This window comes from Cupressus sempervirens, chromosome 2 (assembly GCF_028749045.1).
Source record: "Cupressus sempervirens isolate cs-2001-9-10 chromosome 2, ASM2874904v1, whole genome shotgun sequence".
Lineage (NCBI taxonomy): Eukaryota > Viridiplantae > Streptophyta > Pinopsida > Cupressales > Cupressaceae > Cupressus > Cupressus sempervirens.
Genome location: NC_143119.1, coordinates 630,309,981 through 630,327,217, shown reverse-complemented (window position 1 = coordinate 630,327,217; position 17,237 = coordinate 630,309,981). Strand labels below are relative to the sequence as shown.

The window sequence follows — 17,237 nt, the reverse complement described above, 5'->3', positions numbered from 1 at the left end:
CTTAACAATTCCACCATCATAGTCTTCTAATTCATCAAACTCATCAATATCACCAATCATGTGATGTGAACAACTGCTATCAATAATTCATGTATCATTTTTTATAACATGAGAAATAGGGGATTTTTCATTATCATACCTTTCCTCATTTGAATCTTCTTTTAAAACAACATATACCACTTCCTCACCTTCATTCTCATCATTTGATCTTGTTTTGGTGTGCTCTTCCCCGACAATGCAACGTGACTTATGTCTTTTGTCTTTGTAATCCTTGTTCCTTCGACATGTGTTCACCTTATTTTAATTTTTGTATTCTTGTTAGGACATCTAGCAATAATATAACAAAATTCATTACATTTGAAATATATCAAGGATAGTTTACCTTTAAATATTAATTTATCTCTCACTAGCCTTCTAGCCAGAAATGCTTCAAGCTCATCCATCTCATTATCATTTGAATCTAAATAACTATCATCTTTGCTACACTTATCTTTCTTTAAACTTCCAATAGTTAGTGATGTCTTTTAACTTTAGGTGCACTATTATCAAAGTTAACTCAAATGCAATCAATTTACCGACCAAGGCATCAAGAGTAAGAATATTGACAGGCATAGCTCTGAATTTCTAAATAGAAAATACTCTAATAGCATAAACAAGTATGGTTCTCAATAATTTACTTAAAAATTCCTCATCACTAATGACTCTGATCAATGGTAAAATGGAAGCACTTTAAATAAAATGTAGACTTCCGCTTTACAAGGTCGCTAAGCCATTCAAATATGTGTGTGAGAGAAAGGGGAGTTTCCAAGTATCAATCCACTTATGGTCCAAATTAGATTAGCTAGGACCCAAAGGAAGAAGGGACATAATGCTAAATTTGAATTATAAAGAGGAATGCAATACAAAGAAATGTACTCTCTTTGGCCCTTACTAAGATAATGTGAATGTGAAATTGAACTAATTACTTAAATAATATAAATCTAGATGTTATGTAAAGACAATCATCCCAATTAAGATGTAAATATTGGGTAAAGATATGAAAGACCCCCCTTGAAATGTGTAGAAAGGTGTGTTTTCAGTCCAAAACTCACAGATCTAAATTGTATTTAAACATCTCATCCATCTCATTATCATCTAAATCTAAATCACTATCATCTTTGCTAGAGTTATCTTTCTTTGAACTTCCAATAGTTAGTCATGTCTTTTAACTTTAGGTACACTATTATCAAAGTTAACTCAAATGCAATCAATCTATTGACCAAGGCATCAAGAGTAAGAATATTGACAACCATAGCTCTGAATTTATGAATAGAAAATAGTCTAATAGCATAAACGAGTAAGGTTCTCAATAATTTACTTAAAAATCCTAATTACTGATGACTCTGTTCAGTGGTAAAATGGAAGCACTTTAAATAATATGTAGACTTCCACTTTACAAGGTCACTAAGTCATTCAAATACGTGTGCGAAAGAAAGAGGGGAATTTCCAAGTATGAATCCACTTATGATCCAAATTAGATTAGCTAGGAAAATTCAAATTATAAAGAGGAATGTAATACAAAGAAATGTACTCTCTTTGGCCCTTAATAAGATAATGTCAATGTAAAATTGAACTAATTACTTAAATAATATAAATCTGAGTGTTATGTAAAGACAGTCATCCCAATTAAGATATAAATATAGGGTAAGATATGAAAAGAAATTAAATATGAAATACTCACCTTGAAATGTGTAGAAATATGTGTTTTTCACTCCAAAACTCACAAATCTAAATTGTATCTAAATGTCCATCTATGGATCTCAAAATAAAATGATGAAAGGAACAAGTCCCTAAAATCTCTCCAAAATTTGAGACTGAAGGACTAGGACAATTTGGGAAGACATCCTACAACCAGGTTGACATAAGACAATCTTATTAAAAATATTTAGAATAACTGGGGGGGTGAATCAGTTACTCAAAGTCCAACAATAAAACATCCACTTTTTTCTTATCCTATTGTTGCTCGATCTCTACTGTAATGATGAAATTACAGTCTTAAACATAACATGATTTGTTTAATGAAAACATCGTCAATTGTAAAAACATATAAAGCATTCACCACACATTTGACACTAGAATTTTACATGGAAACCGAATTTAGGAAAAACCACCAGCAATATGTCACCACTTTTCACTCTTTCGAAGTGAGCTATGTTAAGAGCCAACCCTATTAAAGGTTTATCATACACACTGTTAAATGTGACCTGATTAGAGGATTTAATCACCTTGTTAAGAATGGCATTTTCAAAGAACTTTAATCATTCCATTTAGAATGTCACCTTGTTAAAAGATTTACATAGACTGTTAAATCTTCCAAATGACTATTAGGTCAACCTCTGTTAAAAGGATTTCAATAGAGTGGACTCTACTTTTCAACAAACCTAACAATGCAATTTTCTTAAATTCAATTATACGATACACAATACATAAAATAACGAAAACTTATTTAATTGCATAAATTTGAATGACAAGAAAAATCCCATTCAAAAAGACAATGCAATGTCTAAATCAAAGATATGACTTTCTTATTATAAAAATAATATTAAAGACAAAGTTCAATTCAATTATAAGATACACAATACATAAAATAAGTAAAACTTATTTAATTGCATAAATTTGAATGCATGAAAAATCTCATTCAAAAAGACAATGCAATGTCTAAGTCAAGATGTGACTTTCTTATTATATAAATAATATTATTTATGTCATCCTAGTCATTAATTAAGCTGCCAAATGCTGTAAAAAAGTTCAAGCATTTGATATAAATTATATAAAAAATACAACTTGCAATAACCAAAAGAAAAATGTATTATTAATTTAAAAATATTATAAATAATAAAAGTCTTTCTTATAAAATTTAATTATATTTAATAATAAACTTATATAATTTTTTCAAAATCAAAATGTAACAAATACATTAATATTCATCCCAAACAAACTCAAAATAAAATTTGGCAATTCATCACAAATGTATTTGAACGAATGAATAACATTCCCGCCAAAGCAGCCAATGGGACCCCTAAAACATAATAAACAACCCAGTCAAATATGCAAGATTAACGCGAAGGGCAACCCTTTCTTGACGGACACGGAAGCAAATCGAGCACCCAAACGGCTAAATTGGTTCTCCTATGGTTGCGATCGATTCTTCTTCGGAAAATCTGATAAATACTACGGGGCTGTTGTAGGTTGTCATGTCATCCCGTGCTCTGAGATTTCCTTGTCTTGCTTATGATTTTTACAGTTGAAAACCCATGTAAATACCAATATCTATGCCCATAATTTGACAATGAATTTCAATCGGTGCATCTTTTCTTCCAGTTTTTTATTATAATATTTCAATTATACAAATCTTGAAGTAAGATTCTCAAAAATCTTGCATTCGATGAAATCCATAGGTCAAAACTAATTTTCCAGTGTTAACTATTGAACTGTTTCTGCTACACCTGGCCCAGATGAACCGGTTTATGTTTCATCGCATGAACCTGTTTATGTTTCTTACTTTTTTCACTGAAGATTCGGCTTGGCGATGTACGTAGGTAGTAGAAAGTAGATCGATGAAGTAAATTCGTCATCTAGTAGCAAGAGCTGCGATCTTTCATTTCAGGGCTACAAAAAGCATCCACCACTCACATGCATGATTCAAGCTCCACTTCATCTAACATCTTATATGTACCGAATTATTTGCTAAAAAGGTCTGGCGTTCCGAACTATTCCCTGAATTTTTTTTGTAAAACCCTATGGTACTTAAGGAGTCATTTTTATTAGGTTTTCCATGTTCCTTTTTGCGGCATAATACTTTGCACTATTCAGCAGAAATAATCGATTGTAAAATTCAGGGCAATTTTGCGCAAGTTGTACAATGGCAGCCATACCTACAGGCTACATTAAAAGAAAAGAAAAATAGCTTCACGTCCAAATCTCCCGGCAGCAATGTTAAACTAAAAGATTTATGGAAGATAAAATCATTGATGTGCGATTCCTTTTTTTCTATTACACTTGAAACTCCGGTCTGAACTATCGCTTTTCGAAGTATGTCCAACTGACCATATACAAAGTTACATATCATATTCTTGTAGCATATCCATAAGACAAGACCTGCAATTGTCATGTACACAAAGTTCCTCGTGGTTACAAAAAAAGATGAATTTGTTATATCCGCACAGTACATGGCAACCGAACTGATTTTCCCCCATCTGTCTTTAAGACTTATTGAGTTGCAGGCTTCAAGAATCTTTGACTCACAAAACTTAATTTTTCTACTAAAACCTTAAGTTTCGTCTGGCAGATGAATTTCAAAAACAATAGTGTTAAACAATCTAACACACCTGATTCCTACAACAAGTGACTTATGGTATTTGGGCAACAGCATATGTAGGTAAACATAAATTACTAACAGTTCCAGTAGAAATGATTACATATGTTAAAAACAATCAAAGTCAATGTCAATAAGTTAGAAATGGATGATAGAAAATAATTAAAACTAACCGATTCAAGGTTAGTAACAAGTTCAAACAATTACACATTTTGTTGCTGTACTCAAATGTTTGCATTGCAACTCTTTTTCCCATAAGGTCCTTTAACAGAACCAGGGAAGAAAAAATAAATCTGAATTTCCAGTTGTTTGAGGCGGCCACATTGACGAGGAGTGAGATGGAAGCAAATATACTACAAGAATCATCAAAAATATAATGCTTCCAATGGTGAGATCAAAATTGAGTAACTGCAATTCCACTTGACTACACATATGGATTTGGCTTGCTCCCTCTACACTCGAACCAGCAGTTCAAGATGTTTTGTGGTGACTAAACTACAGTTGGGACTGAAAATTTAATGTACACCACCAAGCTGTGATGCTGTGAATGAATTTGCCCATCAGATATGAGTTCAACCTGATCACAAAGATACCTACGTAACTAACACTCTTGATGGCCGTTTTCCCTCCATTGCATCTTTCTTCAATTTGCAGCTTGCACAAAGAAATGGGCCTTCCCAAGAGTGCATAGTTCCTGAAAAGAAGGATCCAGCATGCACAGAAATGCCCTCACTGGGTGTGATGTCAGTTTGACAAACAGCACAAGCAAACAATCCCGATACAGTCTGCACTGCATATTCTGAGCCCAACCTGCAATGCATGCATCATAAGGACAACTTACAAGTAGACACTGCATTACTGAAATAAACATTTGCAAACTTCATCACCAAATAATCACCCAAAAAACATGCAATGATAATTTGGTGTCTATTTATTCTAATTGGAATTGGACATGCACACCAGATTAAGTAGTTTGATCACAATTAATATTACATTGAAAAGCACTATGCGCAAGTTCCAAAATCATTTTCAAAACATAACAGAATGCAAACTTAAAAATCAGGAAATACACAGACGTAACATGACATCATGCTAGGTACAAACTAAACTTGCAGTACAATTTATCAAATGAAATAAAGCTTAACAAAAATTTAGTTCTAATTCAAAAAAAAAGCACAAAACAAATATTAATATCCCTTGTGCTTCATTAATTAAGAAGCTCTTAAAAGTTTGTAAAATGATGACACAACTATGATACAGCATAACCAAGCCTTGCACTGAACCCAAAAAGCAAAAATGTGACTGCAAAACTAAAATAACCAACTATTAAAAAGAAACTGAATAAAAGTTGCAAAGAGATAATGTTCTAATTCAAGGAAAAACAAACGACTAAAAGCAGAAATGGTACACACCGTGTCCAAACATAAAGTTGTGACTTAAAAATGAAATAATATAACTTGAAAACGTCAATCTACCTTTCAGCAAGCATTGCAGATCCCTCCTCAAAAATTTCTTGGACAATGTCTGTATCTTGCTGCTTTTCCACTGTCTTTGATGCCTGATTATGGGACCTCCTACGGAAAATTGACTTGAACATGCCTTGCTTTTTCACTGGAGGTGGTAATGCAGGTTTTTCAGGAGGAATCAAATCCACTACAATGCATGTAGTGTCATCTCTAAGTCCCCTTATCTTCAAAGCCTCCTACACAAAATTGAGTTAAGATGAGAATCCAGAATATTAATATTCCTCAAATATTACATCTTGGAGCACTATAATGCAATGGAACAAAATTCCATTCACTCGCTTTCCTCGTAGAAGTTATTTGCACCTTAACAATTTGTTTTGCAGCAAGTTCTGCTCTCAAGCCCCGACCACAAGTTGCTGCCTTTTCAGAACTCAATGCATCCCAAACACCATCAGTTGCAATAATAAGTCTGCCACCTGCATTTGACAACTGTTGGAAAAGGCCATCACAAGTCTAATCAAGTAGACCATAGTACTTTGTGAAGTCCTTATTGCCACTAATAAATTTGTAAACAGCAATATTCTATTGGCAACATACCTTGATTTGTTTTACATGTGGTATTGGTACAATGAATTCACCCACATCCATATCACCAATAGATCTAGATAGACAGAGACCTCCAGGCCAACATCTCAATGGCCCAATCTATAATCAGAAAGCACATATTCGCAAGTCACAAATCTAATATGCTTGTGGAAAATTTTATAATAGAATGAATCAGCATCAAATAAAAAGCCCATAAAGGTAAGTATGGTTAATAAGAACTTAAATATTACAAAGGAGATGTATCCCCTAAAGCAACAATTGATATAGAAAATTTTGGTTCATTGATCATAAAGGATGTTGGTCTCTAAACAAAGTTTTCAAGCATAAAGTGTTTCATAAAGGCTGGTAATCACTACAATATTCCATAAAGATCACATATCAAAACTCTTCATGTGTATAGTGTTGGAGAGGAATCAATAGCAAAGTTAACAAATTGCAGTCAGCAATCAACTGGCAGGGAGCTGAAGAACCAAAAAAGAAAAGAAAAAACTTTAAATCAGTGGGCATTGGAAAAAATTCGAGGTGAAAAAAATTATTTGAATCATTAATTTTTTCTGTAGTCTTTTTATTTGCCAAAGTTTCCAAACACTTTATTATTCACATTTTTCTCAAAAGATTTGTGATTCAAAATTCAAGAAAAGAAAAGAAACCTCAGACAAGAGTATGAATTTTGATGACTAATTATTGATCTTGATAACATGGGTCAAAATTGTTTTTCTGGAAATGTTTATCTCCCATAAACTTTTGGACATAGTTACATTTACATTTCAAATAATTATATTTTAAAGTCTTGTCACTCTGCCTTGCAAAATTCTACTGTAGGGGATGCCAGGATGATCAGCAAATGTCAAAGAGTTAAAGCATCAGGCAAGGTTGTCAATTATAGAATTGCTTTGCAAGACAAGATGCAAAGGAGCATTTTTGTGAATATAATTGCCTACTATACCAAGGACAGTTAGAGGCAAAAGTGAAAGTTCTACAGCAGATCCAATCACATATATGTGAGAGCACAGATATAGGGTGGCCTTAGACATCTATTTTGTTCAAAATCAACTTCCTACTAAATGTTGTAAGGAATTTTTACCTCAGCTCCACCAACAGTATTCAGTCTACCAATCTCACCACCACTAGCTGTTATGCGCTCCCTCCTACGGTCAAATGTAAATAGTTTAGTCTTTAGAAAATTGTAATTGGAAAAAAAACCTCAAGCAGTTAGATATGTCACTCATTTCTTATATTGAGTGTATTTGGACACTCATTACATCAAATGATAGAATCAGCAAGCTAGGTAGTGACCACAAGCCATAGCTCAAAACTGACAGTGACATTAGTACCGGGAGGAGGGTGCTAACCAATCAATTGAGGGACTTTTACCCAAATTCAGACTTTATACAACAGGTAAATAGCTTTGTCAAAATCAGCTGCTAAAAAGAACAACAAATATGCACAAGAAAAGATTCATTGAAATACGAATTCTCATAAGTGTGCACATTCATAACTATTCCTACATTCTGAAGAGTTCTTACTCTTCAGGATTGACCTCAAGCCTGTGATCAGCAGTCAAAAGGGAAACCAACCCTCCAGGTGATTCAAGAATGCACCGAGAATCTCCAACTGATGCAACAGTGACTGTCCAGCAATCTACTATAACAAAAGTAACTGTAGTTCCCGATGTTTGTCCTGTAAAACATTGGTTGCATATGTCATTACTAAAATTTATCCAAAAACACTTTAATCTTCGAGTCAAATTCCACAAATTTGCATACCTTTAACCTGAAATTCTTTATCTGTTTTAACAAATCCTGCAACCATAGCCCTCGGTAATGCTGACAACCAATCATCCCTACTCAAGCCTGCTGGAATGGCACTCAAAATATCCTTCAATAAATTTTCCTTCGAATATAGAGCTGCCGCAGATCCATTGTGGCCATCAAAAATCTGACACAGAAACCACCAAATTATAGCCATATTATTCTCTTCCATGATCTGTCTAAAACAAACCAAACAATTCAAATGAAAGAGGCGAAAAAGCATGTCCATAATTACTTTAGATAAATTGTAAAGAATTGTTGAAACCTAAATCCAATCTTGGCCAGCTTTAGGAATTCAACTCATTCAACCAAGATTAAATTTTGACGTCAAGGAATTATATTTTTAACTAAAATCTCCTGTGTGCAGGCTAGAAAATTATAAATGTGTGACAAAATCTGAAACATCTAGAGCTCCCTTAGATTTTCTCCTTTGTTTCATCCAATAAGGTATGAATAAAATTAAACCTAGTGAAACCCCTCTGTCGCTGAAAGAATTCTAAACTAAATTAGAAAAATGCATTTCGTACTGTTACAGAGGAAAAGAAAAAGAGCAAAAAAATGCAAGAAAAAATCAGGTAAAATGGAAAGTCTCTATTAATTCAGTCATATTGTCCCCAACGATATGCATCGTTCTAGCCCTTGTCACTTAAAGCTTTTCTCAGCCTACTGCAAACAGTCACTTTAAAAGACAGTCATGCACTTCACTGTAATTTCACTTTATCAACGTTTGAATAATATACTGACCAAATTTTAAAATAAAGACTCGTCTGCTGGAAAAAGGCCAGAAAACTAACAAGTTTTTAGTTCTATTCCCTTTTTCTCTTTAGTGCAGACACAAGACTCAATTATAGGGTAAAACCTCAAACTCGTATGTTAAATTCATATATTCCATAATGGAAGAAGTTCAAAATCGAAATTTCTACGGCCGTCCTGACAGGTAATTTCTTTTATCCACACCTTTCAACAAATTTATACCAAATCAAAACAAAAAAAGAATTTCTCAAAAACTCAAAAGAAAAAAATTTCACAGTTTCCAGGACGAAAACGAAAGCAATCGTGGGGGTAAGAAACCCTGTTGAGGAAATGCGAAAAAAACACAAACGGGAATCGAGCATGATAAAAATTGGAAATAATTGTGTGTCCAGATTTTCAATGTCCTCCGTTAATGTTGTTGCGCTTATCGACAGAACTTAAACAGGGTAGAAGCCCAGATTTACATACGGCGAAGACGGCAAAGAGAGAGGCTCCGTCGCCTGAAATTTTGTGAGAATCCAATTTGATAAGAGTAAAATCTTCCCCTTTCTTACTCTGCCCTGCCTGCCCGCACCGAATGTTGGGCCGCTCTAGCTTCTCATTCTTCACCTCGAGTCGCAGAAGCTCAGCCAACGGGACCATTTTGCCATTTACATTTCCCTTCGTCTTCTCCTGATTAATCATCTTTACCACAACACAGGCGAGCTGCTATCAAATTTCACCTGAAACGCATTTGAATCTACGCCCCCTGCACTACCCTCGCCTGGTCAAACCCTCAAATGTTTGCCCCAGTTCGAATTTAATCCTTCCCCAATCGCGTCCTCAATTCCACCGCTCACTTTCAAACGCTGCCCGATTATGACTCTTGTTTGGAAGCCTCAAATGGAAATTTGATCAGAGAATATTTCAGAATTAGTAATGTGCAGTTAACACGATCCATTTCATCGCCCATGCATCGATTTTCCCAAAGCGGTACAATCCAAAACTCGTCAAACCTCAATTAATGGCTCGTTGGAGTCCGGGTAAACTCCAACATCAGTCCATCAAATAATTTAAATCTCGTTTATTCTTCCGGCCTCGGAGAAAAAATGATTCAAACCAATAAATTTTGGTTTTTTAATGGAAGAATGGAATTCAAATTTATCGCGTGCCCCGAGCCGCTTTCTCACTTCTTCAAACCGCGTGCTTCCTTTCCTCCATTGTAGTGGTATCCACCTACACTGCTTGCTTTATTTATATATCCCGTTCCAATACAGCTGCGCGCATATAAGTCATGGACAAAGATCCAAGCATTTTGCTCGTTGACATGATACAAACAATTTTGTTTGTTTGTTCTGGGTAAGGGAGAGAGTATTCTTCTAGAGAATGTTACATGTTGCTTCCACTTTTTTCTACCAATTTTTGTTGTTGAGTACATTACTTGGTCTATAATGAAATAAGTTGTCAAATACAAATTAGTTATTGATTATTGATTATTGGCTTGATTTGTTTTGTTCTTATGTGTCATTCACTATAAAGAAAAGGAAGATTCTTTTATAAGTAGTTTATGATATGAGTTAAATGGGAATACTTAATAATTTTTGGAGGAGGCAATTAAGCTTACTAATAAGTAGGTGGGTCTATCTTACTTTTTATGTGTGAAATTTGAACTTGTGACCTCTCTTTGAAGAACACAAGTTCTCCAACAAGAATTGGAATGGACTAGAATTATAGGACTTTTAACAAATCTACGAAATCAAATATAGAAAGTTTAGTATCTATAAGGAAAAAGATAGAAAGTTTAGCATCCATAAGGGAAAAGATAGAAAGTTTAGCATCTATAAGAGAAAATGTAGTCTATAACCCCATGTCCTTATGCGGCTGCTTAAGTACAATTTGTGCTTAAATTTAAGCAGCTTGTTCCCATGCTATTTTTTAATCACAGGAAAAAGATAAATTTGGAATCTAGAAAAAGATAATTTGGAATCTATCCCTACTTTTGTGGAGCAGCCACTGCTTAACAATTAAAAATAAGCTTTGAAAAAAGGGAGGAGCTGGAATAAGCAGCCCCTGCTTATTGAGAAAAATGACATATGTCTCCACAAGATATTTTCCCTCTCTTTTATTGTCTCCTATTTTTTCTCAAAACATCTATCTACAATTTTTTATATTAAAATTTCATTTAAACATTCTATTTTAGATGTCTGCTAAGAAATAAGCAGCAAAAACAAGTAATCATAGAGCCACCAGCTCCACAAATTGCTACTAGAAATGTTGAGCAGCGATTGCTAGCCAAAATAAGCTTAGCAGCTGCATGGGAACCTGCTCCCATGCCCTAAGGGCAAGTCCCCATGCGGCTGCTAAGCTTATTTTGGCTAGCACTTGCTGCTCAACATTTCTAGCAGCAATTTGTGGAATGGGTAGCCCAATGTTTATTGATTTTTGCTTGTTTATTTTTTGACAGTCATAAATAGAATGTTTAAATAAAATTTTGATAATAAATATTGTAGAAAAATGTATTGAAAAATAATAGGAGAAATAAATGAGAGGGAAAATATTTTGTGTCAATCCATATGTCATTTTTTTGAATAAGAAGCCTTGCATAATCCAACCTCGCCTTTTTTGAATGCTTATTTTTAAATTTCAAGTTGTCGATGCTCCACAAAAGTACAGATGGATTCCAAATTATCCCTTTATCATAATTGGAAAATGGAATGAGAACACTCTGGTTGCTTAAATTTAAGCACAAAGCACACTTAAGCAGTCAAACATGAGGTAAGATTAGTGGTTAGGATTGGAAGATATTTAGATAGATATTTTAAAGGTATTGCATAGTGACTACTACGTTTTTTTTTTGTTCTATGTTAAAAAATTAATGGATTTTATAGTTGTTTAGTTTCATTTTTAGTGAAACTAGTGAGGTCTCCTAGATTATTTGGTCAGATTGTTTGTTTCACTCTTGTTTTATCTATGGAATGTGGTTGGCACATGAATAGAATAAAAGTAGAAGATTTTTAAATGTTACACATTAAAGATAGAGTGGGTGAGATTGGAATAAAATAAAATAGAATGTTGAAGTTACAAATAAAATAGAAAATATATTTTTTACCATAATAAGTCCAAAGCTAGAGAGATTGAGATTGGAATAGATATAATAGAATATTTAATTTTCATGAGGCCAAAGATAGTTTATGAGATTGGATGGTTCACCTACTCATGAATAAACTCAAAAAATGCACAGATATTCAAGAGGTATTTCATAGCATTAGTTCATATTGTTGTAATATGTTTATAAATCAATAAATGTTATTAAATTGTTTATTATATAGAATGTAATTATATCTTTTAAATGACAACTTTAAGATTAAAGTCTTTGATAGGCAAGAGCCTACAACATAATGGTAACTTGTGAGCCTCTTATGTGGGAGGTCTTAGGTTTAAATTCACTTATCACATTAAAAAATAATTAATTACAATAAATAACAATAAATAATCTAAGCTTTAGTTGTTTAAAGGGGGTGTAGTGTCTAGACAATTGTAATTTATATAGAGTTTTATTTAAGTAATTATTTTATTTTAATTTTAAATTTATTAAATATATTAAATAATTTGGAAATAAATGAGTGTCTTTTATAATTAATATATTTTTAATTTTACTCTTTTTTGTAATTTATTTATTTTATTAAATCTATCATTAATCATTTGTATCAATTTTATACATATTTAATGTTCAAGTTCAATAATTTAAAATCTGAGCATTTCTTATTAATAGATTTTAATAATTAAGTTTTGAATTTAAAATTATTTTAATTTTATAAAATATTATTATTGTTATTATATATTGATAAGCAAGAGGTTGAGCCCATATATTAAATATTTAAAAAAATTAAAAAGAGTACAACCAAACTTGTTAGACACTAATTAAAGGAAATAATTGGTGATGGTCCCTCAGTTTAGCCTAATTTTTAAAAATATATATATCCTTTATTTGACATCCAATGGTTATAATTTTCCATCTCCTCCAAAGAAATCCACTCTTGTGTCTTAAATTACCTGAAATGTCATAGAAACACTAACCAAAATAGACAACTCCATATTTCTTTGTTAAGGGTTAGAAAACCTAAATAAAGATATTATTAAAAGATTTAAAAAACAAGAAGCTACAGAAGGCCAACAACTAAAGATTGAGAAGTAGAAACCCATAAAGTCTAAAGGAGCATTTAAACAAAAAAGCAAGACGTCAAATTATATAAACATCAACACACCCAAAGTTAATTAATAACATCAAAAAATACCTTTTTAAAATGCTTCTACATACCAATCAAACTGAAAGTAGGGAGACTTCTACCAATTACTAAAAGAGAGTAATAAAAGCATGCCTTATGACCTCTGAATATTCCAACTTTGTAGAGACTTAGAGCTTGTGAATGTAATCATGATTAAGTAAGGGGAAGAATGCAAAAACTAATGATCTCTCTTTTCCTACTTAAAAGACAAATTGTACTCTTTTTTTCGAGCCTAGTAACTAAAATTTAATAAGGAAGATGAGGCAATAATTAAACATTCGATGCTAGAAAGGCATTTATCCCCATATTAGCTAACTTATCTATTGACGCAAGGAAGGGATGAAATAACTAGGGCCAAAGGCTCACCTAGCTATCGAAACCACCCTACAAGAGTTAACATAATGAAAGCAAATACAAAGAATAGCAACCAAAGGAGGAGGAAGAGTGAAATGCTTTTATTGATTCATCAAAATATCTTCATATGTGCCTAGCTGTAAGGCCTTCTGAGTTACGGCCAAATACAATTACATTCACATTCAAAGATACAACAGCAAATTCGCACTTTCCAGTTCTACTCTACAATCCTCTTCCTAAAAACTTTCCTAACTCTAAGCCAAAACACTATATATACTTTCCAAAATGGCTTACAGATCATTCTAGAACATTACATAAGAGGAAGGTCAACCCAACAACGGTCAAGACACATCCTAATAAAAAAGATCTTAACATAAATATCACGATCAAAATAAATCCCGCAAGTTGGCTAACAAAAATCATGTCCAAATGTTGACACTCAATATAAATAGGAAAACTTGGCACATGAAGGGTCACTCAACATACGTTGGGTAACTCAGCACATGAAGAGTCACTCAGCATACACTGGGTAACTTGGCACATGAAGAGTCACTCGGCATACATTGGGTAACTCGACATCCACTAAGCGCTACAGTAACTTAGCACCAATTAAGTGCTCCAGTAACTCGGCACCAACTAAGTGCTGCAGTAACTGGGCACCAACTGAGTCCTACAGTAACTCGGCACCAACTAAGTGCTACAATAACTCGGCACCAACTGAGTGCTATAGTAACTCGACACCAACTAAGTGCTACAGTAACTCAGCATCAATTGAGTGCTATAGTAACTCGGCACCAACTTGTAGAATGAACAAAAATGAGCAAGATAACAAGGCAACCTAGGATGCTCCTACATCAAACAACCAAGGTTGAAAGAAATGATTCTCCCGAATCATTGAGATGTCACAATCTGAGTTGAATCCAACTCAATTTGAGAAATCCATGAAGCATTTTCAATAGGTCTATTCTTCCACTTCACCAAATATTCATAGTAATCTTTTCCTCTTGTGCTCTTGCAAACTCTCTAATCCAATATATGTTCAACTTCTTCAATCTACTTCTTAGGATAATCTTTTGATACAACAACTTCATCATCTGACTCATGATACTTATACAAATCAACAATATTGAATATAGGAGATATATCCATGTCATCAAGTAACTCAACTTCGTAAGCATTACCACTGTCAAACTTCTCCAAGATCTTACAAGGTCCAAATTTCTTCATCTTCAGCTTATTGTATGTTCCAACAGGAAATCTTCCTTTCTTTAAATGAACCATCACCTCATCACCAACTTCAAAATCATGATGTCTTCTAGACTTATCAGCATTCTCGTTATACTTATGATTACTTTGTTCCAACCTCAACTTCACTTCCTTATGTAAAGACTCCATAAAATGAGCAAATTCTTCTCTTGCAGCGCTTCTCTTTTCTTCACCAGCAACATCTCTCAAATATGATACTCCTCTAGGCTTCATTCTAGTAACAATATCAAAAGGTGTCTTCCTTGTACTCCTATTCACAAAATTATTATATGCAAATTCAACTTGTGCCAATACCATCTCCCAATTACTTGGCTTATTCCCAACTAAACATCTCAGCAAATTACCCAAGCTTCTGTTCACAACCTCTGTCTATCCATCTATTTGTGAATGGAATGTAGAACTAAACTTCAATTCAGTGCCCATTTTCTTCTACAAAGTCTTCTAAAAATAACCAAAAAACTTAATGTCTCTATTAGAAATAATGCTTCTTGGTAATCCATGCAATCTCACAATCTCTTTAAAGAAAAGTTTAGCAACATGCTCAGCATCTGATATGTTCTTACATGGTATGAAATGAGCCATCTTAGAAAATATGTCCACTACAACAAATATGGAATCATACCCCTTCATTGTCTTAGGTAATCCAAGAACAAAATCCATACTGATGTCACTCCAAGGTTTCTCGGGAATAGTAATAGGTGTATATAAACCAGTATTTTGACTCACTCCTTTCACAATTTGATAAACTCCACAACTCTTTCCAAATTTTTGAATATCCTTATACATTTGTGGCCAATAATACTTATCTTTCAGCAAACTCCATGTCTTATCAATTCCAAAATGTCTAGCCAATCCACCACTATGCTTTTCCTTAATCAAATTCAACCTCATAGAACTTCTAGGAATACACAAGTGAATGCCTTTGAAAAAAATATCTTCTTGAATGAAATACTCATCATACTTACTTATGTGATCTGTCAAATTTGGTGCTCTGCACTCTCTCTATGCCTTAGAAAAATTAGGATCAGCATCATACAACTCTTTCATTTCATCAAATCCAAGAACTTCAACCTTCATTTCAGTCAACAAATAACGTCTTCTACTCAATGCATTAGCAACTCTATTAATGAATCTATTATCCTTAATAACAAATGTGAAACTCTGCAAGTACTCAACCCACTTCATATGTCTCTGATTCAATTTATGTTGACTTCCCAAGTATTATAAAGCTTTATGATTAGTATACAAAGCAAACTCCTTAGGAATCAAATAATGTCTCCACTTCTTCAAAGCTTGAACAATAGCATAAAATTCTTGATCATATACAGAATACTTCCTTTTGGCATCATTCAACTTTTCACTAAAGAAAGCAACAGGCTTAGTATCTTGACTTAGTACAGCTCCTATTGCATTACCACTTGCATCACATTCAACTTGGAATGCTTTGTTGAAAGCAGGCAAAGCCAATACAAGTAATTCAACAACCTTTTGTTTCAAAGTCTCAAAACTCTTATTAGCTCCATATGTCCACTTGAATGCATTTTTATCTCCCCTCATTGTTTCTGTCATAGCATTACAAACAGCACTGAAATTCTTTATAAACTTTCTGTAAAAACTAGCCAAATCATGAAATGATCTTACCTCACCCACATTTTCAGGTGTAGGCCACTCCAAAATTACTTTAACCTTCTCAGGATCCATCTTCAAACCATCAACTGAAATCACAAATCCCAAATACACAATCTCCTCTTGCATAAGAGAACACTTTTTTCAGATTAATTAGCAACTTTTCCTCTTTCAACCTATGTAATACTTGCCTAATATGCTCAAGATGTTCTTCCTTAGTCTTACTGAATAGCAAAATGTCATACAAATAAACAATCACAAACTTACCCAAGAATCTTTTCAGAACTTCATTCATCAACCTCATGAAAGTACTAGGTGCATTAGTCAAACTAAAAGGCATAACCAATCATTCATACAAACCATCTTTTTTCTTGAAAGCAATCTTCCATTCATCACCTTCCATAATTTTGACCTGGTGATAGCCACTCCTCAAATCAATCTTGGTAAAATACTTTGCTCCACTGAAACAATACATTATGTCATCCATCCTTGGCATAGGAAACCTATATTTCACTGTTATCTTGTTAATAGCTCTAGAATCAGTACACATTCTCCATTCTCCATTCTTTTAAGGTGCTAATATAGCAAGTACAACACATGGACTCAAGCTTTCTCTTATCAAACCTTTCTATAACAACTCATGCACTTGTCTATTAAGTTCTTCATTCTTTTTAAGTGTCAATCTATATGGTGCTTTGTTTGGCAAACTAGCTCCAGGAATTAGATTCATACAATG

The 17,237-nt window shown here is 33.4% G+C and overlaps 1 protein-coding gene across 1 annotated transcript; it reads right to left on the bottom strand.

Annotated features, from left to right (window-relative positions):
* Positions 1-4,462: 4,462 nt before the first annotated feature.
* LOC149574946 (putative protein phosphatase 2C 15) lies at positions 4,463-10,321 on the bottom strand. The gene is made up of 8 exons (XM_089814791.1): positions 9,459-10,321; positions 8,193-8,364; positions 7,953-8,106; positions 7,511-7,574; positions 6,418-6,525; positions 6,184-6,309; positions 5,830-6,056; positions 4,463-5,164 (listed from the first exon to the last, which is right to left on the bottom strand). Exons 1-8 carry the CDS (start codon positions 9,672-9,674, stop codon positions 4,948-4,950), a joined length of 1,284 nt encoding a protein of 427 aa, XP_089670917.1. The 5' UTR covers positions 9,675-10,321; the 3' UTR covers positions 4,463-4,947.
* Between the last annotated feature and the right edge of the window lie 6,916 nt (positions 10,322-17,237).

Bases quoted from the DNA above. Each gene is read 5' to 3' on its own strand.
- LOC149574946 (XM_089814791.1), bottom strand. From the start codon at position 9,674: ATGATTAATCAGGAGAAGACGAAGGGAAATGTAAATGGCAAAATGGTC. The intron at 8,107-8,192 runs GTATGCAAATTT...AATGTTTTACAG, and splicing joins TAAAGAATTTCAGGTTAAAG to GACAAACATCGGGAACTACA. The intron at 6,526-7,510 runs GTAAAAATTCCT...TTCTGATTATAG, and splicing joins ATACTGTTGGTGGAGCTGAG to ATTGGGCCATTGAGATGTTG.